Consider the following 23,722-nt stretch of genomic DNA (forward strand, 5'->3'; position numbering starts at 1 on the left):
GTCGTCAGTGTCCGTTGCGTCAATGTCGTGTCTGATTACGGTGACAGCTTTGGCAACCAGCGACGCGACCTTACTCTGGCCGAGCCCTTCATAGACTGAGTAGCCCGCAAGAGTGGGTGAGCAGCCGGTTTCCTGTAGGACGATTATGTCTGACGGAGCTGTGCAGTTAGTGATGCGTTGTTTGAGGAGACCCTGCTTTCTGCGGATCCCATGGCAGTTCCACTACTATATATCGAGGGTTTCCAACTTGACCGAGCGTTTACGGCTGCTCGCCATACTCAGCCGATGGCCTAGTATATGGTTTAGTTCTGGATTTCATGCCCGTAAATTGTACTAGACGTTCTCTATCCTTGCGCGCCTCCCCTTGGATGTTAGAAACACGGTTGCTAAGATTCGCTAGTGCATAGTTCATGGCTACCATGGCAGTTGTGAATTCCTGCGGCCCTATGGTGGCCGACTGGGTTTCGTCTGTTTGCGGCTTTGAGTTTGTCTGCCCTGTTCTCAGTGTCTTAAGTTTATCTATGAGCTCGTTGAGCTTCTGTCTGAGCTCAGCATTTTCTGCCCTAAGAGTCTGAATAGTTTGCCTTAGCTCATTTACTTCGTCATTCTGCGTGTTCGTGTTCTTTGGAGCAGTGGAAGAGGCTGAGAAAAGGTGCGCTTTTCAGCTCACCTTACGGTCTTCTTCCTTCTTGTGTATGGTCTTCGTCTGCTGCTTCTTTTTCGTTTCCGAAGCCTGCCTGGTCTTGGACGCGGATATCCAGCTTGATCTGGACCTGGATGCCGAGCTGGAGTCCCTACTGAACCATCGTTTCCAAGGCCGGCCACGTCCGCCGGCGTCCCTGGCTTCGGCGTCTGGTTCCTCCTTTTTTTCTCGCCCGTGGGCTCCTCGGTTTCCACAGGCGTTCTTTGCACTCCTTTTCCCGTGTGGGGTGCGCTTCCTTGCACAGCGCACACCTGGGCTCGCAGGTGTGTCCGTCTTCAATTACTGGCTCGACGCAGCTCGAACAGAGAATGGCGTCAGGTGTGGGACATACATCCGCCCTATGCCCAGGCTTGAAGCATATATAGCAAACTTGCCGCTGTGACCGATAGAGGTAGCAACGTGTCTCGCCGCCGTAGTAGTCAACTTAGCGGGGGACGATCTTGCCCTCGAAGGTAACTGGCTACTCGAAGGTTACTGGCCCACCCGAAGGTGGGCTAGTAATTCGGTGGGCGTTGTACCGGCGTCCAGTCTGTAAATCACTCATTTACACGAATTGTCCGGCGCTGCCACGTACGCCGTCATTGCATAGTCTTTCGCACCAAAACGTATACTTGGAAAGCTCTGCACTGCATTGGCAGTCTCCATGCTTGCCCTGCTGATTATGGCGATGTTCGATCCGTTGCGCAACCGTATAAGCAAGTTGCCTTCGTTGCACAAGTCTGCTTTTCCATATGTTTTGGTTATAGCCCGGGCCATCTGATGCGTGCTCAGTTGACTCATGTTGAGCCCATTCTTCGGTCTAATGATCACATTGAAATCGGTCTTCGGCAGTGGAGGTAGCTTCTCTTGGCGAATGGGATTCTCCTTTAGTTCGGGCTGGCTCGGTGCTGATTTGTCGACCGCTTCGGTCCCGGTATCAGCCTTGAGTTGTGGTATCTTGTAGTAAACCATCCCCCGTTGACAAGGGTTTTCTTTTGCGAGAGGTCGGTAGCGTTGTCGCGTTGGGGGTTCTTTTCGATCGGCGTCGTGGCTTCGATCGTAGCAGACGCGTCGTCGTCAGTCATCCTGGCGCGTCCCGCACGAGCGGGAGCAGCGTTCCGTCGGGCCGACGGCCCGACGCCGCTAGGCTTAGAGCAGCGTTCTTCTCCGCGGATCTTCGAACAAGCAGAGAACAGGAAATGGACTTACGGTTGAAAACCGGTTATCCACGGGTTTTGCTTGATGGGTAGAGGACGATAGAGTACTGCATTTACGGCGACGTCGAGGTTTTCCGGGTGAAATGAGGCGTCGGGGCGAAAGCTCATGCGAAGCGTGACCGCTCCGTTTGGCCCCCTAGCGTGGTCTCCCGTTTCCAAACCCGCACCGGAGGTTTGCCTGCCGGCCGCGTGGCGACGGCACACAGGCTGTCAGTTCTGTCTCGAGTACGCTCAGAAAATTACGGTCAAAACCAAGCCCCGCCTGACGCGGCCTGCGCATATCCCCTCTCTAGACGCGTAGGACAAGCGCGCATGGCATCGGAGATGCGCGACGCGTAGCAAGGCGCGCGTGATTAGCCGCGTGTGCTTAGACCTTAAGAATCGCACGTAAGCTTTGAATTCATACATCACATTTGTTTGCTTGATCTGCTGTAACAGATGTAGGGATGTCTGCTATTGGTGTAGTTACGAGTTAGTAAAGTTCGTGCTTCATTTTATTTAATTTGAAATTTCCGGCAATTTTCGTAAAATATCTAGGCCGTAGATCAGTATGACTCCTTCCTGTTGCTGCTAGTATTTAATTTTCCCCCTCAAATGCAACAAAATTATTTCAAGTCTATCCAGTGGTCGTCTCGGAAAAACGTTTTTTGCGCTTTACATGCATTTCACTAGGAAAATGGGAAGTGGACCTGAACTAAAGACTTGCACGCAGAAGCCCTTGCATGCCCTCTCCCTCACCCTGTCACGCTCTTGATATTGCACAACTTCTCTTGCTTTCAAAATTGGGTCGCACTCTTACACATATTTGGCGGTATGACAGCTTCAGTATTCTGGAGCCATCACCTTGTGGAGTATTCGCTTGCGTGCTTCAGTAGTGAATTAATAAAGGCAAGGCGCAGAAGACCAGGACTCAAGAAGAAGAGCACAAACGACAGGACCGGCGCCGGTCCTGTTGTTTGTGTTCTTCTTCTTGAGTCCTGGTCTTCTGTGCCTTGCCTTTATTAATTTAAGCATGAACCAACTAGCTCAAGCAAGAGTTTTACTTCAGTAGTGAATATATTGCTCTTTAGCTGACAGAGCAGCGTTTCCGTGAGCTCTTGCGGATACCTCGAGTAACCGCTATGGCAGTTTCTCGAGTATTTTTCTAAGTTTTCTACTTAACTACAAGGTTTGTCTGTGACGCAGGGTCGGACGCGGACGGCACATCACCAGCGGTGCTGGGAGCCAGACCTCTGGGCGGAGGAACCGGCGCCGTGGGTAGCAGACCGGACGGGAGTAGCCGCGCCAAGGTGCCGCCCATCGAGCTGTCGCGGGACCCCGATGTGGTGACAGTGGCCGACATCGAGCGGCTGGGTGACGCCAAGCTCGAGCGCACCGTTCGCGGCTACTACGACAGCGGCGCCGACAGGGAGCAGACACTCAGGGAGAACGTGCAGGCTTTCTCCAGGTACCTCGCTTCGCCTGCAGAGCCGCAGCTACATACTACGAAGTGTGTTCCGCTTGGTTATGTATGCCCCTGAAATGAATGATGGAGTGCAGCTTAACGACATACGCATGCCACACAAACAGAGAACAAGGAAGGTGTTACGTTCGGCTTGAACGTGCAGGAGGACGCCCCATAACTCATGGCTGTAAGGGGAACCTACTTTTTGGCAAGGCATGAAGGGATGTGAGTGAAGCCACAGCGGTGCAACTAATACGTTGCTTAGTAGAACAGTAACAGACAATACGCTGCTAGTGAACATGACGGACCGAAATATGTTAACGCTCTATAACAAACAGCACTCTTGTTTCATTAAGTTTCCCAAAGGGCACGGATAGTGCTTTCAAGTCCTTGGGCAAGTTAATCTAAAACCCCATTTCTATAGATTGAGTCGTCTGTTTTCAATTAAAAAGCAAATTCAGAGTAAATATTGTATTATTAGAATTACAAAGGAATAGCTTGTCAAATGCATTTACGGGAATAAGGCTGTTCAGAGTTTTCATCAGTGTAAATAACACATGCTAATCAATTAACCAAAAAACAATTGGAAGGACTAGTTATTTCGGAAGAGTGCAAGGCCTTTCGCACGGAAATAACTGAAGCTAAGTATTTGGATGGCTTGAATCTGTAAATGCTTAACTAAAGTAAATCGGTGGAATACGCGTTACTCATCTACATCAGTCAAGATTCGTATTAGCCTATACCAAGAAATTTTGAGCGGTCTGAAATATCAAATTCAGGAAACTTTGAAAGGAAGATAGAAGCATGTGAAATTGAGAACAGTAAGACCTGGCATAAGAAGACAATATAAAAAATGAAACGTGAAAATCCACCAGAGAGAAAGGAAACCGGTAAGATTGCTCAGACGGAGGAAGGCGAAATTCGAGAATGAAATTTCTCATCAGATAGAGAAGTTTGCTGTGACCGCGCCCCTCCCCCATTAACCCGATTTTTTATTTTTTATTTACTTATGATTTTGCTTTCTTCAACTGGAAAGCAAAATATTAACAAAGTAATACGTCGGTGAAAGCACATTACCTTGTACAACTAATGTGGTCGAATTGCTCATTCACTCGGACGCCTTGACTTCTTGCCTCCAACGCAGGCTCCGCTTCCGACCCCAGGTGTTAGTGGACGTGTCCAAAACAAGCACGGCGACGAGGGTGCTCGGGCGGGAGATATCGATGCCGATTGGCATAGCGCCATCGGCGATGCAGAAGCTGGCCCACCCCGTTGGAGAGGTGGGAACCGCGAAAGGTAGTTACTGGGACCCTGTATAGGGAAGTGGGTTCCTGCATGCTTGCGATATCCTTCAAAATTATCATTATTCGGTTACTTAATCCATCTGAGAGTATAACTTTGCCCTACAATGATAGCTGAAATCATTCCTGCGGCTCTTTAACTTTACGTAAATCCATGCGTGTCTCGTGACCGACAACAAGAAAACCGAGAAGCCCGATTTTTGTTAGTCGCAACCATATTTTGTTAGTTTCGACACACAGTGTACGAAAGGAGAAAAGGGATTCAGGAACGAATAATTCGGCACAACCCATCTCACGATCACTGTTCACATCCAGATCCCGGCATCCGGACATCCGGATCAAGTAAGGACATCCAGACGTTGCCCCTAGATCCGCGCATTATGAGGGTTTCGCTTTCTTGGAAGCTGCACACCGAGGCTCTATTTGGTTTGTCAACTTCAGGAACTGTAGCAATTCGCATGTCGCTTTCTGAGTTTGACGTACTGATTTTCGTCTTGGGGCTGAACCGCACAGAGAACATACGTGAGTTTCGTCAGGCTATAAATGATATTTGCAGCACGTTCTAGGGTAGGTGGATTCATAGACAGATAGCCTAATGGAACTATACAGGTAAGCTTGAAAACCAGTTTGTGAAAACGCATTGACGTCAACCTGCCAGGAAGATCACGTGCGTCCAGAGCCCCCGCGATGACAGAATTAAGCATCAGTATCAAGATCAGAATTCGCTTTATTTCCAACACACAAGGTGGGAGTCCCGCAGGCAAAAAGCTGCCGCAGACAACCTGACGGGACCTGGGGGCCTACAGAAGCCAAGAGGCAATGGATTTCACCAACTGTAGCAACTGTATATACATACAGTCATTATGAAGAAGAAATAAATTTGCTTAATACAGATACAGCATACATGATGGACATTATCTGAGAATTCATAAACACTGCAGGAAAAGTAACAGCAAAAGGTTTAGTGCTTTATCAGGTAATCACGCACTTCTGATTTAAACGTGCTGAGTGGGGCTCTGAAATCGATGTGAGCCTTAATTTAAAAGGCTGTATAGTGTAGGCATGCAGTAGTCCAGCCTAGATCTACCGCTATGTGTACGTGTACGCGGCACTGGTGTTAACCAGGTACGTAGGCTGTATAGTCATACGGGGAATGATTTGTATTTACGGAAGTTTATGTTTATACATATAAAGAGCTAGTTGATGATCGTGTAACTTAGACGCTTAAATTATGCTTAAGATTATGTTTTAAGCATATTATGTTCTTGAAGCAGCAATATGAAGGTCAGATATGGCATATGTGCAGCAACGCCTTCTTCACGGTTCTTATGCTAGTCTATTCGTGCAGCCTTACGAAATACAACTTCTATGCAAAACTTTCTATTTTTCGCTAACAATCGGCAATAGATTCAAGAGTTCTATAAAAGGTTTAGTTGGTGGCTCTCCGTACTTGCTTATGCGCTAGCACGTTACTAAATATGTCGATAATAAGAGCCTTATTTCACTTGTCATGTGTTTCATACTTAGCGGTCAACGCTGTGGATAACAAAAATATTTGGGGTTTTACGTGCCAAAACCACTTTCTGATTATGAGGCACGCCGTAGTGGAGGACTCCGGAAATTTGGACCACCTGGGGTTCTTTAACGTGCACCTAAATCTAAGCACACGGGTGTTTTTCGCATTTCGCCCCCATCGAAATGCGGCCGCCGTGGCCGGGATTCGATCCCGCGACCTCGTGCTCAGCAGTCCAACACCATAGCCACTGAGCAACCACGGCGGGTCAACGCTGTGGAAGCTGCGTAAGAATTGCCGCCATCTAAGCCGATCACTCCGCGCGTTTCGCGGTCGAGTCCCGTGGCCACGCATGGTCGCGCGAGCCGGCGCGTGAGAATGCCGCAGCGGGTTGCCATTGAAAAACCCGAATGAGAAAACAAGTAAAAGCAAAGTGGGCTATAACAGCGTGTTATGAACAGCCGTATATCACAGTTTGTTTATTTGTAAGAATTCAAACTTTTTGCTTCATTTGTTACTGGGGAAAAGTAAAAAAGAGTTTTACAGAATTGCTGGCAAAGAACACCAAAATATTTCTTGTTGCAAACACGTATATATACGGCAAGAAGCCTCGCTAGCCTCATCAGCGTTGCACGCTAGTTCTGAAATGCAGTAAAGATAAGCTGTAAACACGAAATGATGCAATCATTTCGTCAAGCGCTGTGCGGTGAATAAACCGAGCTGTTCTCGGTGTTCACGTATACGGATATTTCTCACGGTTACATCATTACACGCGCAGCGGCCGAGGCCGCAGGTACGGTGATGATCCTCAGCACCCTGAGCACCACATCACTGGAGGAGGTGCGTCGGGGCGCGCCCAATTGCCTGCTGTGGTACCAGCTGTACGTGTACCGGAACCGGTCCCTCACCGAGTCGCTGGTCAAGCGCGCTGTACAGGCAGGATACTCGGCTCTGGTTCTGACGGTCGATGCTCCCGTATTCGGCCTCAGGATAGCCGACGTCAAGAACAACTTCAGCCTGCCACCAAACCTCAAGTGAATCGAGTCGCGTCGTCTCTTAAGTTTATCGTCAAAGATGAGTCAGCCATTCAGACTGGGATAGACAGCGCAAAAAATTTTGACACAGGGACAAGCAGAACACAGGACGAGCGCTTTTTTATAGCGCTCGTCCTGTGTTCTGCTTGTCCCTGTGTCAAAATTTTTTGCTCTATGTATCCCAGTCTGAATTTATCCCTCCAACACGCCCAAACTTCTTCCCTGCTAATGAGTCAGCCAATCAGCCCACAGTGTTGACGGCATACACTTTTGCACTTCGACGCTGAACAATTCATAGGATGATGTAGCTCAGGGGCTCTTATATAAATGCACGGGAACGGAGAAATCATTTTTCTCGGCAACCACTGCACCCAATTTGAGGAGGTTCCTTGCATTGAAAAGAAAACGTTAAGCTGTAGTGACTGCAGGGAAGTTCGTTGCTCATGTAGGCTATCATTGTTATTACTAATCTCGCTGAAGATTGAAAAATTTAAAAAAAAAGACTCAAATATTAGGTTTACAACTCTGTAGTACGGCAATAAAAAACAACATCACCATTCTCTAAACTTCATCTAATATTACATCTAAAGCGCACTGAATGAATAGAATTTATTGAAAGGAAAGACAGAGAGGTCGACCTGAGCTAGTGCGCTCTAGTCTGCTACTCTGCACTGCGGAAGAGGGAAGGGGAGTGAAAGTATTGGGATGGATGATGATGATAAGAGAAGTGGTGAGTGCTTATGTACATGAGACAGTTGCCTCGATAGAGCCGCTCGTCGAGCTTGGTGTCCTGCAGGAACTTCAACGAAATCCATGCATTATGTATTGCTCAGGAATATACCACAAATTCATGAGTAGGACTTCTACAATACCTTCATGCACACTATAACAATTTTGCGTAAGCTGTAATATCTCGGTTTCTTCAGCTTCAGAAGCTCTAAGAGGTGCACTTTACAGAACTGTGATATTTGTTGTTGGTGGAGACTTACGAATTTGTAAACTTCGTGCTTATATTTTTTTAAGCTTAGCAGTTTACGGGAACCGTAAGAAATGCCAGCCCTAAATCAAAATTTTTCGATCTATACTCACTAGAATTTAACTTTCTCTTTCAAGTTCAACCAAATTCATTCGAATCGATCCAGCCGTTGTCTCATAAAAGCCTTTCTGCTTTTCACATGTATACGAATTGGGGAATCAGACTTGGAACCGAGCCGCCTCTTAAGAGAAGAGGATGAAGCAAAGGAACACGGAGAGAACAACAAATTGCACACGGCCACAACGGACACACGATGAATGCCATAAGCGATGTAAACGAGACTCGAGGAAGCACAGGATGCCGCAATGAGCCATGCAACTTCTTGTGGCCAACTTCGACGCGCTACAAAGCCTATTACGTTGCACAAGACTTTTTTTAGAAAGAGACAGAAAAATATTTTATTTAAAGTTACGTCTTTGCTCATATCGTTTGCCTGACAGCTTATTGGATAAAACAAGTTCTGGCAATAAGCTTCTTGCACGCTTTGGTTATTTTCCTCGAATCTTTTTCATACGCCCACTGTTACCATGTGTTCTAACTACGAAACTTAAGTGCTTCATCTTTGCCCCGCTCGCACTGACAGACCTAGCCGTCGACTATAATTACTGCGTTTCATTCTGCATCCTGTGCTGATCAATCTATGTCAAAACCTTCAATCTGTTCGTAACTGGTTACATGTGTCTCTCGCGTTTTCAGGCTTGCGAACCTGGAAGGTTCCCTGTCTGACCTATCCTCAATGTCTGGCTCGGGGCTGACCGAGTACACAACCAGGCTGTTTAACCCGTCAGTTACTTGGGAGGATGTGCCATGGCTTCGAAAAATCTCCGGTCTACCGGTCGTCATCAAGGGCATTGTGACGCGTACGTCGTTCAAATGTTCGCTCAACATGTAGTCCACATTCGCTCAACGCACGACATTCAAGCACGGCTTCCTTCTACATTGCAGCTTTTCGTGCTGTCTTAATTTTGTTAAGCACGCGTACATCCACAGGAACTTACAGACTTGGACTAGCATGCCAGGCCATTAAACAGGCTAGCATCTCAGTCAGCTTCTCAGTCAGCCTCTCTCTCACTGTGCTTACTGCTTGAAAGATTGCTCTGTTCAACCTGTACGCAAGTTTTGATTTCCCAATATGTTTTGAATTGCAGCACGGATAAGCAGTCACTCTCATATATTACGTGCCACATACCTAAAGCCTATCACGAGAAGCCAACAAACAAAGACGCCAAGGAAAACATAGGGGAAATCACTTGTACTAATTAACCGAACTAAAGAAATGATAGCTTAATGGTCATGAAAGCGAATGAAAAAATACCTAAAGCCTACATTTTTCATTCCTTGTTTCTTTTTTTTTTCATTTCCTAGTAAAGCTTCGATGTGTTGTTCTGATCTTCGACAGCATGAATGCTGTTAAGATTCCTCTCTTCTTCAAGCGAGTGGATATGGTGCCCCTTTAAGGACACAATTGTAAGCCTCCTTATCTATCTGTGTATTTATGGGGCTTATAGATGTGATAATATTGATTATGCTTCCACTGTAAAAATACTTCTGCAGAATGATGATCTATGTCACAGGATAATATCTCGCTTTCCGAGATTCAGATAACTGTCAGATGATTCAGCCGTTTCATGGTCCGGCAAACTCCGAACGGACCGCGTGTCCTGCTTCTGGGTGCAGCCGAGGCAGCTGTCTACGCGCAAACGTACGGAGCAGCTGCCGTCTTGGTATCCAATCACGGAGGCCGCCAGCTTGACGGAGCACCAGCGACGGTGAGTGCTCCAAGAAGGGGTTCTCGTAGTACATGTAGCTTGTATGCAGTAGCGCGATTTAGTCTGGACGCAAAAATGAAAGAAAATGAGCGCCAAATTCGAACTACTCTTTGTACGACTGCTTGTGAGATTACAAGAAGGCCATTCAGCAGTCGTATGACAACCCTTTCGTCGTTACCACACAGATCCTTTTTCGTTCCATTTAATATATCTTTCATTTGTACGAAACGCAGAAGCGAACTGACCCATTTATGCTATGTCGTCACATATTAGCTGCAGTTGTTTGTCGTTTCTCGTTTATCGTGCGCAGACATTTATCATATCAGCGTCCGTTCGAGTGCGTACAGCTGCATTTTCTTTTTTCGTTTGTGTTTAAATTTTCTCCATTTGAACCGATTTCAGGAACACTGGTTATCGCCTCCCCTTATATAGTACAAAATAATGCGCACCGTGAGCGTGCCTCGGGCTCCCACTTGTCGAAAGTGACGAACCAGCGCCGCTCCTCCTCTCGTTCCAGATCGAGGCCCTGCCCGAGATCGTCGCGGCGACTCGGGGTCGAGTGGAGGTCTACATGGACGGCGGAGTGCGGAGCGGCGCCGACGCGGCCAAGGCGCTCAGCCTGGGGGCGCGCGCCGTGTTCGTGGGGAGGCCCGCCCTGTGGGGGCTCTCGTACAACGTGAGCACCCGTCCCGTCTCGCCGCTTCCTTCAAACGTCGCGAAGCATCTTTCGATGACCTCGGCGCGTCCCCAGCACGCGTTTCGTAATAAATTACAAGGAACGCGTAAGCTACCAATGCGAGCGAGAGGTTCCCGATAAGATAGAGAGAGATACAAAACAAGGATAGGAAAGGAAGAGAGGTCAACTAGGCGAGAATGGCTATAGGGGCTCATCGGCAGGGCATCGACAAGTAAACCCTCATTATAACGAAGTCGTCGTGACTGGAAATTGGCTTCATTATAACCGCTACTTTGTTAAAAGCGAAGATTACCCAAAAACTTATAGTAACGCGGGACATGCTCACCAACAGCGCAGAAGCTCTTAAAGTGTATGACAGAACCGCGCTCGATATGATGCTAGTGCCGAATTTCTGCTGACGCCCATGAACAGCTGAATCATCTGCTAGTCGTAATCACATGACTTAGTTAGCCCCAAGGATGTGCCATCATGTCAGAGTGACCTCCGCAGTGCTCCCTCCAAGAAAATATGAACAAACGGAAAGAGCCTTCGCGTATGCTGAACCTGACTGTGTCATCCAAATATCCCGCCATGCATTTCGGAATAAGCTGAGTTTGGCGCTAGCCTACTTCGAATAATCCCGCCTAAAATGCATGCACTGTTGTGTGATGCTTATATAAATTTACATCAATAGTAATAATTATTACAATAATTTCAAGAACCTTACGCCCATCATAGCTCTCACTACAGTACCAGAATATTGTAAAACAACGAGCAGTTTACCTCGTGGGACACTCAAACCGAAAGCACAACTATAGTTTGGCGGTTGATTGAGCCTAATCAAGACGTATGACGCTCTTAGCAGGCGTGGACAATAGAAAGGAAAGAGGGGGCACACACAGTGTTATGTGTGTCTTGTCGTTATTTTCTAACGTTTACGTCTAATATAAGCGCATTGTATTACATCAAACCAATGAGATGGTCAAAATGCATTTTGTACCGTTGCCGCTTGAAGCAGCCGATACACGAGAAGTGCAGGAAGGGGGTTAGAAAAAAAAATTGCATAGTGATCTCACATCGGTTCTCTGACCCCACGCCGACAGCAACTTATAAATGTGTTTCATGTAATCATCATAAATGCTATACTTATGTTGCCTAAAAAACGAAGAGCCTCTCCCAGCGATCTCCATTTACGTCCACATAGATTTCAGCATCAGCCCACTCCATTTGTTTGCCACATGTATGTGCAAACTGAGATGTTCCCTATCAAGGATATGTTAAGCAATATGAATGACTCAGCGTCTTCAAGCCCAACAGCATTACAGATTGCTCCGTCACACGCGAGATGGTAAAGTACTAAAGCACCACTGATTACCCCTGATTACCAATACCAGAAAGTCCAATCACGATTTAGTATGCTTCTCATGGCGATGAGTACTCGTTGTAACCGTCTCCAGAAGGAGCCACTGCTTTCCATCTCATCTTTGCATATGGCAGCAGCAAGGAGATCATTTGTCCTCACGTCGCACTTGCAGAATGTGGACTAGCTGAAGAACGGCGTTGTAGTGTTAACTTCTTCAGTAGACAGAACCTTAATAAATATAGTCATGAGAACAAACATCTTTCCTTCTGTCTAAAGCTTTCAATATGGACATGTGACCTCAGCGACTTGGTGCTATTCTTGTTTCTTCTAGGGTACGGAAGGTGTCGCCAGGATGCTCGAGATATTGAGATCAGAGTTTGAGCGAACCATCGCTTTGCTGGGTAAGGAATACATGTTCTCTAGATCATTTTTGGATATTAACGTCTACCCAATATTTATTTTCTTTCTCAACTCCCTCTGTAGGATGCCCGGACTCCAACAAGTTGACGTCGAGGTACGTCGTCCGTGAAGAGTACTACTCGCAGCTCCACTGGCGAAGTTTCCCTCGCCAAGAACTTTGAACAAAAAAGGCCGAATTACCCACTGCATTGATTGGCGAATGCTTCGAGTGAGTGCAACCCGGGAAAATAATTGTAGAGGGACTCCCGAAGATTCAAGTTTGCGAAGACGGCTGGATGCTCTCGTATTCTCAGGGGTCCAACCACAAGCCATGCTGACAGTGCGACGGCTGCACCAAGTGCCACGACCTCGAAAAGGAGGAAAGACCTCAAAGTTCCGAAGAAGTACCCGTTTAAGTTTATGAATAACAAAGTAAAGGATGTGCTGATTACATGACTTTACGATTATGGGCTGTCACATGGTAAAAACATAAGCTCACTTTCAATCCGGTAATATGTGCCCTACTGATATGGATGACCTCGTGATTCGGTGGCTTCATGAGAGCTTTTTTTTTTCTTTCTTGGCCTTTAACGCCTCAAATAGGAGCCCCAGTTAAAAGAAAACTGCCGCTTCATAAGGTTTCTTTTTTTCATTTTTCTCTATCACTGTGTTGTTCCAAGATGTTTTCTAGGGTAAATGAAAAGAATCAGCTGTATGTGGAATATATATGAGATACACTACTCATTTTATGCCACAAGGCAAACTATCAAATTATAAAACTATTTCTTATATTAATATGCCCAGGTATTCATACTGAATAGTGCGCAGTGTATTGGTCCGCGCAGAAAAACGATTCGGGCGCCTGGATCAAGCGGTTCATTTTTTTTTTCTTTTGTGTGTCCGCGCGTGCGCGCTTGCGCTATAGTAAGCGATGTTTCCAGTTTTATCGAAATAACGCGCGCATGAATGTTTGTGTTAGATCTAGTAGTGGGTGGCAGTTAACAGTGGGTATCAGAGGTCAGTGGGCTACACACCTTACCTAAAAGATGTCAAAGGGTAATTCGGATCACAGCTGCATATCTAAACCGGATATTGAGGCAAACAAAGCTGGAAAAAAGCCAAATTTATGCATAATTTAGCTTTTTCTGCGATTTCTTCTATTTCCGCACCCTTCGTTATTCCTTAAATGATACGCATGGTACTTTCACATGAGCCGAGACTCGTCAGCAGGAATGAAAGCAACCAAGGAAGCTTTGGAGCAGCAAAGTTTCCACTTTGGAGCAGGTTTGGAGCATGATTGGTCCGTTTTGGAGCAGTAAACACGCGTTTTGGAGCGACTTAGCAAATTTCAATATGAATCAAATACACGCATACGAAGAAAAGGTGTTCCTTATTTAACTTTGCAGAACGCTATTAGGTTACGACAGATCAGTTCTGCGGAGGCTTCGAAGCCTGCAAGGCGAGCAATATTGAAGACAGGGAAAGTGATCCACATGGCTGTAGCATGAAGCTTCAAGGAAAGTCACTACAGGTTTCTCAGAAAACACCCTAATATTACATACCGCATGTGCCAACTTACTCAGGACGAGCTAGTGGGCTAGTTGGTTATACATGTCTATTGGATCACAGCACACAATAAATCGACAGGGACTGACAGAGTAAAGACACCACCAAACGCTGACTTCCACTGGTTTATTTTCACGCGAGGGGATTGTATACACACCCAACTCGACGCATGCGCGCGCTCAGAAACAGCATAACCAAGAAGATACGTGAAGGCCCTCCTCGATAGCGGTGAAAAATCTCGTGCGAATCAAAGCCACGCCTACTTCTAAGCCAACATTTATAAATGGGGCCTAGAAAAAAATAACCGAGGCCTTTTGTTCATAGGCTTGTGTTATGCTAGTCGAGTTTTTTTTCATTGTGAACAAGCAGCCAGTATTTAATCTTACTGAACTAAAATTTATTACCTCACATATTCAATAAGATGCTAATGCAGAAGTTGTGGAATACGTCATGAAAGGACCGATAACAATTTATGTAGGAACCTAGCTTTTGTGTGGTCCTTTTTTCCGACAAAATAAAAAAAGCACGAACAAGCCTGCACATTTTTTTTCTAGTTCTGTTTTTTTAATCCACATGATACGGCATCCCCACACCTTAGTATGAGCGGTCCGAGACGTAAACGTCATCAGTGCATTGTGCATATTACGAAAGTGCAAACCTGGATCGCTGTCTCGCAACGGTTTGGAAAGCATCCCGTCACAAAATCGCGCAGCTTCGCGTGTGACAGGGACCGAATACGCGCGCCAAATACTTCTGGCGCAGCGAAAAAAAAGCACCACCGTTGGTTCCCACTGCCACTACTTGACGAGGTTTGCGTAAATATTTGGTGCACAGAAGCGTTGTCTCGCTCACAGCCTTTCTTTTCTTTTTCGTTCTTTTTTATTTATTTCACGGGCTTTCTTTCTCGCTAAAAAGTCTTCCCGAAGCCTAGGTTGTTCTAACTGCTGTTATTGGTCATTTGTCAACGCCCTCCACAACGTTTTCATTGACATCTTATCGATTAGGTAAATTTATCAATTCAGCTAATTAAGCGCATTCGTGCAGAATTATGCCACCGAACACAACCAACACTGCAACGACGCCGATGCTGAGACGGATTGCATAGGCTTGGACTGCCGGGCTAGCCAATGCATGTCTATGGATTGCCACAGAACAAACACGTGCATCCTGCTAAATTTGGCAATTTCATTCGAAATTAGTGCTTTCGTGCGGTTTGGCGAAAGACGGCGCAATTGGCGCAGCATTTGCACCCCTGCGTCAGTCATCTTAAGGGCCGCAATGGCACGCACCACGTGTCCCAGCTCTCAATATTCTATCACCCTATCTCCGTAGGGGATCTCTTCTCTGAAGAGTCTCTTCCACTTGCATCTATGATATACTGTCACCTTCACTACTAGAGGCAACACGCCCGCTCCGGTGGCCGGATAGCTTTCCCGGTGGAGCTGGTTAATCTACACAACGCGACACGCACTCGCGATAAATGTGAAGAGCGCTAGGAAGATCAGCCTTCGGCTGCGTCCCCACTCGGATGCCGCCTTTCAAATACGTGTAAAGCGCAGAAATGTATTTCTGAGATAACGCCTGGGCTGATTTTAATGAAATGAATTGCATTATAGAGAGAAAGTTCAATTCTAGTGACATTTCACACAAATGTTTTATCTAGAGCCGAAATTATTTCACAGTAAGTTTTAAAAAACTGTAAATTAATAAATATCGAAGCCCGCAGTTTGCGGATTTGTCGTTCTGCATCAAAAACAGATATCGATGCTCTGAAAGCTGCCTACGTTAGGCCATCTAGAGGGCACAATTATGACATATAAATTTACAGCTTCAGTGAATTCCTTACAGTCTTTATAAGGGTTTAGAAAAAGTTATACTGACATAATAACATTATATTGAAAAGCGCCGTATAACAAAGAAATTTTGCCCACGTCACATATGCTATTAAGTGCACTTTACAGAATTGTGATATAATTTTTCGTTGCTGAGTTACACAGTTGTAAACTTGATAATGTTGCTATGTGAAAATTTGCTATTTTCGACAATTGTATTTAAATATTCATGGCCTAAATCAAAACTCTGCTTGCAACAGTCACTCGCATTTACTTTTTCATCTTATATACAACCAACCTCATCAAATTTGCCGCAGTGCTTACTGAAATAAATGATTTCTCCTTTCCGAAGTATCCAGATAGGAGCTTCCGAGCTAAAGCTTCCTCTTATGCCGTTTCTGCAATGTACGTCAACCCCTGTGCGCTTGGTCACCGCTTTGGTGCACTGTCTCGATTATATACAGGCCAGCCGCCAAAATCGGTGCGCATGAATTTTGCAGTGCAATGAGTCATACAAACATGTTCTTTCTCCATTCTGTCGCATGAGAACGCACAATAGAACGCTTTAGATAGCACCAGAGAGATAAGAAAGAAATTTATTTAACCAAGAGTGCGACTGCTCGGCGGAATCCTTCTATAGGAGTAGATGACGCAAAAAATTACGACAATAGCGTATGTTTGTCTTTTTCTCTTCTTGCTTTTCAGTACCATTAGCCCATTCGCACCTTCCACACAATGCGAGGCAGCCATAAGGAACGTATGCGTCAATTTGTTCCTTCCATTCTCTCTCTTCTGAACGATTTCAATTTACTTATTTAAGTAAATCAACGTCAATCATTCCCGCCAGAAAACAAAAGAGGTGAGCACAGAGCTGGATGGAGAATTCCTCGATCTGCCCAGAAGGCCTCCTGCCACTTTTTCTTCAGGAGGACTCGTTTTCTTTTTCTTGCTGAAAAAGTCAACCTTCATTGCCTTTCCGCTGGTTTAGTACTCCCCCGTTTCAACTACGTAACTCACTATTTTTCTCTCTCTGTTCAACACCCGCCATGGTTGCTTAGTGGCTTTTGCGTTGCCCTGCTAAGCACGAAGTCGCGGGAACAAATTCTGGCCGCAGCGGCTGCATATATATGAGGGCTCAATGGAAAAATACCCCTGTACCATCTATTGGGTGCCCGTTAGAGAAACCCAGCTGGTCAAAATTGATCCGGAATCGCCCACTACACCGTGCCTCATTATCGCATCGTGGTTTAATCTTAATTTTAAGTTTATTTCCCCTTCAACCTCTTCTGCAGTGTTGGCTACCTTAATCTTGCTCGGATGTAGTTTTGCCCTGGTGGTTTCCCACAAAAATCTCTAGATAAAACTCTGGCACTAGTGTCTGCAAGGGAGCGACCACTACGGCAGCTGCAGCTAACCTGAGAATGGTGGGCAATGCATGAATTTGCTCATATTTCGTCTTTGGGGCTTCAAGCGGCTCTGTGGCTTCACAGATTGATCATATTCAACAAAATATTTCGTATTAAGTTCAACAACTGGCAATAATTACGCATATCGTGATGACTTATTTGCCCTACTGTGCCGGAGAAAACTATGAGTGCTCTAGAAATTTAGAAATATAAACATAAAACACAATAAATAACGCTAGAATATACTTTGAATACACAAGAGCGATGATTAGACAAATTCATGTACTGACCATCATTACCATAGTAACTAAACGATCTTAACGCCAGAGTCTTCTCTAGTCACCTTAGCGAGAAACTCTATGGTCGTGTCAAAGCTTTCTCTGTACATAAAAGTTCACACTAAAATCTCCGCTCCCATGACTTGTTTTTAAGCACGTTTTCTTTCTGTGCCTTTCTACCTGTCTCAAGACACCGCAGAAGGATGGCACAAGGGAAGTCTTAGCGTCTCCCTTAGATATGCACTTATGGTATATTTTACAGGTCGAATCAGAGCGCTCCGGCAGCGCTCCAAAGCTTGCTAAAACAGTAATAAAGCTTACAACAAGAACAAGAAAAACTGTAGAGCAAACGCTGGATTTGACGTTCTGCTGTAGACCATATTCACACTATCAATCAGGTGATAGAGAAATGTGCGGAATATAACCAACTTTTATACATAGCTTTCATTGATTACGAAAAAGCGTTTGATTCAGTCGAAACCTCAGCAGTCATGGAGGCATTACGGAATCGCAGGGTAGACGAGCCGTAGGTAAAAATACTGAAAGATATCTATAGCGGCTCCACAGCCACCGTAGTCCTCCACAAAGAAAGCAACAAAATCCCAACAAAGAAGGGCGTCAGGCAGGGAGATGCGATCTCTCCAATGCTATTCACAGCGTGTTTACAGGAGGTATTCAGAGACCTGGATTGGGAAGAATTGGGAATAAGAGTTAACGGAGAATACCTTAGTAACTTGCGAATCGCTGATGATATTGCCTTGCTTAGTAACTCAGGGGACCAATTGCAATGCATGCTCACTGACCTGGACAGGCAAAGCAGAACGGTGGGTCTAAAAATTAATCTGCAGAAAACTAAAGTAATGTTTCACAGTCTCGGAAGAGAACAGCAGTTTATGATAGGTAGCGAGGCACTGGAAGTGGTAAGGGAATACATCTACTTAGGGCAGGTTGTGACTGCGGATCCGGATCATGAGATGGAAATAATCAGAAGAATAAGAATGGGCTGGGGTGCGTTTGGCAGGCATTCTCAGATCATGAACAGCAGGTTGTCATTATCCCTCAAGAGAAAAGTGTATAACAACTGTGTCTTGGCAGTACTCACCTACGAGGCAGAAACCTGGAGGCTTACGAAAAAGGTTCTACTTAAATTGAGGACGACGCAACGAGCTATGGAAAGAAGAGTGATGGTGTAACGTTTAGGGATACCCTCTAAAAACAGTTGCGCCCTTTGGGGTGTATATTTGCCACACAACGGTAATCGTCAACGTCTTGTCCGCATTTCCTTTCTTTAACGCGGCGAGCCCGGTACTTTCCAGCAACGAGCGGCATGCGCGTTATCAGCATGACATAGCATTCTCGACAGGAAAGTAACGAGCACAGCGTTTTCAATAAAGGAAATGGGGGCAAGACAGGTGACGATTATTGTTGTGTGGCATATACAGTCGATTCCGGTTATAACGAAGCCACTTATAGCGAAATAGCGGTTATAACGAAGGAATTTCAATTTCCCATTCCCATTTTTGGCATTTTCAATACATTTTGGGTCCGGTTTTAACAAAGTAAATAAGAGCGCGTCAGCGGATATAACGAAGAGATTTAATACCAACCGAAAAATAATCTGTCTATCAACACATTTTTGCGTCCTTGAGGCGATTTTTTCCGCGATAATAAGAGCAAAATTCGGCTGACGGCGCCCTTCCGGGGCGTCGTCTGCTCTCCCGCGGAGCGAGAGGTTGCTTCACTGCATCGCATGGCACGCCGGTCTCGTGTTGCGCCGTCCTTGAACAGCGGCCATCGCAGCTGTTGACACGCTACGGATGTACCTCGGGAGTCCGGAGTTCGACCAGATCTTTGGTTCGCAGTTGGATGGTATGGAAGCCGCAATCCTGAACTCCGCACTCGCGAAACGTGTTGAGGGGACGCTGGACCACTTCTTTCAGCGGCAATAAATCGGTATGCCCATGTTTGCATTTTTTTCATAGTCCACATATTACGAAATAGCGGATATAGCGAAGTGATTTCCGATTCCTACCGACTTCGTTATAACCGGGCTAGACTGTATACACTACAAATAGTGTAAACATTTCTTAGAGTGTAAGAAGAGAGCAGATTGGCTGAGGAAACGAATGCGAGTTCATGACACCTTAGTATGGGCAGAGCATGTAATGAGGAGGGAAGATAAACGATGGTCATTAAGGATTACGGGCTGGACTCCAAGAGGAGGAAAGCGTGGAAGGGGGCGGCAGAAAGTTAGGTGGGCGGATGAGATTAAGAAGTTTGCAGGGACAACATGGCCGCAGTTAGCACATGACCGGGGTACTTGGAGAAGTATGGGAGAGGCCTTTGCCCTGCAGTGGGCGTAACCAGCTTGATGATGATGATGACGACGACGATTATTATTATTATTATTATTATTATTATTATTATTATTATTATTATTATTATTATTATTATTATTATTATTATTATTATGACGACGACGACGACGACGACGACGACGTTGAACATAAGGCGGAATCGAATCCCCTCTGAGACGGCAGTATTCCGATGCGACTAGTTACACGTTTGAACGCCTTTACGCTTACGTTTAGGCACGCATTTTGGCAGAATTACACCCAGACCTTTCGCTTTCCTGCCTTAGGCGTTTCTCAGAGCCGACAGTGTAGTTATTACATGGTATTACATGATTATTACATTTTTGCAAGGGAGAAAAGACGTTAGACATCACAGTACATAGCGCCTATCGTCGGTGTCAAGGGTTCTGACAGTGACGAAAACATCCGAAACCGTGATTGATTTGAAGGGCTTTCCCCAAGATCGCAATATTCACGGTCCCTTTTGGCCACGATACTAAATCATATCTTCGTTAGACGGCAATCAATTATATTTTTTACCAGACAGACAGACAACGAACTTTATTTTTTTTTACCAGAGACGCACCCACAGAAAATAGCTTAAGCGGAAGCTACATGTTGGCCTATCTGACCTATTTGGTATTGAATATCTTATCTCTGAGAAAAATTTCACAAGACATATAATAGCGGGAAAAGGTTGGCGTGTACATGGGGTCCCTACCTATCCGGCATAGCGAATCGCATGTTTGGGCCAATGATAGTGATAACAGAATATCCGCAGAAAATAGTTGTCGCAGCATCTAATATAAAAATCGAATTTGCATCTTCTTACGAAGCACAGTAAAGATGTCAAGGCGGGGTTTCTCTAAAAGCCAATCATAATCTATTAATTCTGAAGTCACGGTCTCTCGAATTGCTATAGGGAACACTCGAACTCTAAAAATGATTGCAAAGTAGCTTTTTCATAGCATGTTTTCCGGCATGCATCATCATCGGCAGCGCAGTACTATCGATTTTATAAGAGAAGGCCTCTTCTGAGTGGACCAAGGCAACCAGTAGGCAAGCTCTCCCAAGTAACAAAGGACCTAATAAAGAAACGACAAAGAATGGAAGTGTCCAACTCAAGAGATAAGCAAGAATTCGCGGGACTCTCAATACTGACCAACAAGGAAAAAATAAGGGATATTCGAAATTATAACGTGAGAGAGACTGCGGAAGCCGTAACAAATGGACGGAGCATGAAATCAGTGTCCAAGAAACTTGGCGTAGGACAAACCGAACTGAATGAACTGAAAGTTAAGCAGGGTCATATCAGCCGCAATCTCGAAGATATAGTAAAAGCAGCGGAAGAATTCTATGCTGACCTGTACAGCACCCAGAGGATTCACGACGCCGCCATTCGAAGCAGTAATGAACAGCTTGCAGAGCCTCATCCTATAACTAGCGATGGGGTTAGAGGAGACTTGAAAGACATGAAATGCTTAAGCATGAAAGGCTGAAAAGACATGAAATGGAATAACAGTCGATTTAAACAAAGATGGAGAAGACCTAATGCTTGAAAAACTGGCGACTCTCCATACGAAGTGTCTATCGACTTCAAGGGTCCCAGAAAGCTGGAACAATGCAAACAATATAATAATCAACAAAACGGAAGACGTTTAAGAATTGAAAAAACTATAGGCCTATTAGCTTACTCTCAGTATTATATAAAATATTTACCAAAATAATCTCCAATAGAATAAGGGCTACACTGTACTTCAATCAACCAAGGGAACAGTCTGGCTTCAGGAAGGGATACTCTGCAATGAATCACATCAATGTCATTAATAAGGGTATCAAGAAATCCGCAGAGTACAATCAACCTGTCTATATGGCTTTTATATATTACGAAAAGGCATTTGATTCAGTAGAGATACCAGCAGCCATAGAGGCATTACGTAATCAAGGTGTATAGTAGGCTTACTGAATACCTTGGAAAATATCTATAGAGGTTCCACAGCTACCTTAATTCTCCACAAGAACAGTAGGAAGATACCTATAAAGAAAAGGGTCAGACAAGGAGACGCAATCTCTCCAATGTTATTCACTGCGTACTTGGAATAAGTATTCAAGCTATTAAACTGGGAAGGCTTAGAAGTAAGGATCGAAGGCGAATATCTCAGCAACCTTCGATTTGCAAATGATATTGTCCTGTTCAGCAACAATGCAGACGAGTTAGAACAAATGATTGAGAACCTTAACAGAGAAAGTGTAAGAGTCGGGTTGAAGATTAATATGCAGAAAACAAAGGTAATGTTCAACAGCCGGGCAAGAAAACAAGGGTTCAGGATCGCCAGTGAGCCTCTAGAGTCTGTGAAGGAGTACGTTTACCTAGGTCAATTAACCACAGGGAACCCTGATCACGAGAAGGAAATTCATAGAAGAATAAAAATGGGTTGGATCGCATACGGCAGACATTGCCAGCTCCTGACTGGAAGCTTGTCATTAACATTGAAAAAGAAGGTGTACAGAACAGAACAGAAGAACTTCATTGAAGAATAAAACGCTCAATGCGTGGAGCCCCTAGACAAGGGCCCCACTGGCTTCCGCGCGCCGTCTTGCTTGTCGGATGATGGCCCATCGGACCTCTTCCTGTGAACTCGACAGCGCCGCCTCCCATTGTGTATGATCCGTAATTTCTGTGTTTGCCTTTTGTGCATATGCCGTGCATGCCCATGAGATGTGGTATAAGGTTGGCGTGGCTCCGCACCATGGGCATGTGTCCGTATATCTTTCGGGATGAATTTTATAGAGAATGTACAGGTTGTTATATGTATAGGTTTGAGCTTTCTCCATATAACATGTTCTTCCTTACTGAGGTTCTTATCTGGGGTGGTAGTTTCATTCTATTTATTCTGTGATAGTTTAAAATTGCAGAGTAGTTCTGGTCAGTACGGTACTTCCCAGTCACGAACGGCATGCGTGTTATCAGCGCGACAGAGCATTCCTGACAGGAAAGTAGCGAGCGCAGCGTTTTCAAGAAAGGAAACGCAAGCAAGATAGATGACGATTATCGTTGTGTGGCAAGATACGACCCAAAGGATGTACATTTGTTTAAGAGCGCATCGCCTCTGATCTCGGTTAATGGAACAGATACACTCTTAGGCAAAGTTACACTCTTTGGAGTGTATCTCCACAACATAAGAATAATCGTCATCTGCCTTGCTTGCGTTTCCTTTCTTGAAAACGCCGCGCCCACTACTTTCCTGTCGGGAATGCTATGTCATGCTGATAACGTGCATGCCGTTCGTTACTGGGAAGTACCTGGCTCTCCTGGTTAAAGAAAGGAAATGCGGACAAGACAGATGACGATTATTGTTGTGTGGCAAAAGGGTGTAATTTTGCTTAAGAGTGTATAGTTAAACAAGCACATTCGGGGCGCCTTGTCAGTGTGCAGGTTGATGTGCCTGACGCGGGAATAAACTTTCCCAGTGAGCACAGCGTATTGGGAGTGCTAATATATAGTCTTTCGGGGAGAGTGTGCCATCAATAAAGACATCAGGCAGCGAGCCACTTTACTACGCCTACGCTCATCTTGAAACACCGTCATGCCAAGCAGTTCTTCTATTTTGCAGTGCCTTAATAGGGGGAACTGCAGCTACAAATGCTATAAGCAAGTGAAGCGGGTGGAGCGAAAATATCCCCATTCGACTGTAGACACGCGGGTAAGTGCGGGACGTGATGTTGACTTCCTTGCAGACTTCGGCGTTTTCGATCCTTTTACGTGCGAGATTTTTTTTTTCTGTAGGTCGTGTGGTTGCACAGTTTATTTCGTGGTAACTTACTTTAGGAACTCTCCGAGCCATCGAAAAG

At 45.3% G+C, this 23,722-nt stretch overlaps 1 protein-coding gene across 3 annotated transcripts in view; it reads left to right on the top strand.

Moving 5' to 3' along the window:
- The window catches only part of LOC142589534 (uncharacterized), a 38,439-nt gene extending 25,548 nt beyond the window's left edge, over nt 1-12,891 (top strand). For all 3 annotated transcript variants that reach the window (XM_075700958.1, XM_075700959.1, XM_075700960.1), the window contains exons 4-11: nt 3,085-3,346; nt 4,488-4,639; nt 6,936-7,191; nt 8,924-9,087; nt 9,905-9,996; nt 10,514-10,672; nt 12,367-12,436; nt 12,519-12,891. In XM_075700958.1, the coding sequence (XP_075557073.1) occupies nt 3,085-3,346; nt 4,488-4,639; nt 6,936-7,191; nt 8,924-9,087; nt 9,905-9,996; nt 10,514-10,672; nt 12,367-12,436; nt 12,519-12,616 (1,253 nt within the window). In that variant the 3' untranslated portion in view covers nt 12,617-12,891. The remainder of the gene's footprint in view (nt 1-3,084; nt 3,347-4,487; nt 4,640-6,935; nt 7,192-8,923; nt 9,088-9,904; nt 9,997-10,513; nt 10,673-12,366; nt 12,437-12,518) is intronic.
- Nucleotides 12,892-23,722: the final 10,831 nt, after the last annotated feature.

Source organism: Dermacentor variabilis, chromosome 8, assembly GCF_050947875.1.
Source record: "Dermacentor variabilis isolate Ectoservices chromosome 8, ASM5094787v1, whole genome shotgun sequence".
Lineage (NCBI taxonomy): Eukaryota > Metazoa > Arthropoda > Arachnida > Ixodida > Ixodidae > Dermacentor > Dermacentor variabilis.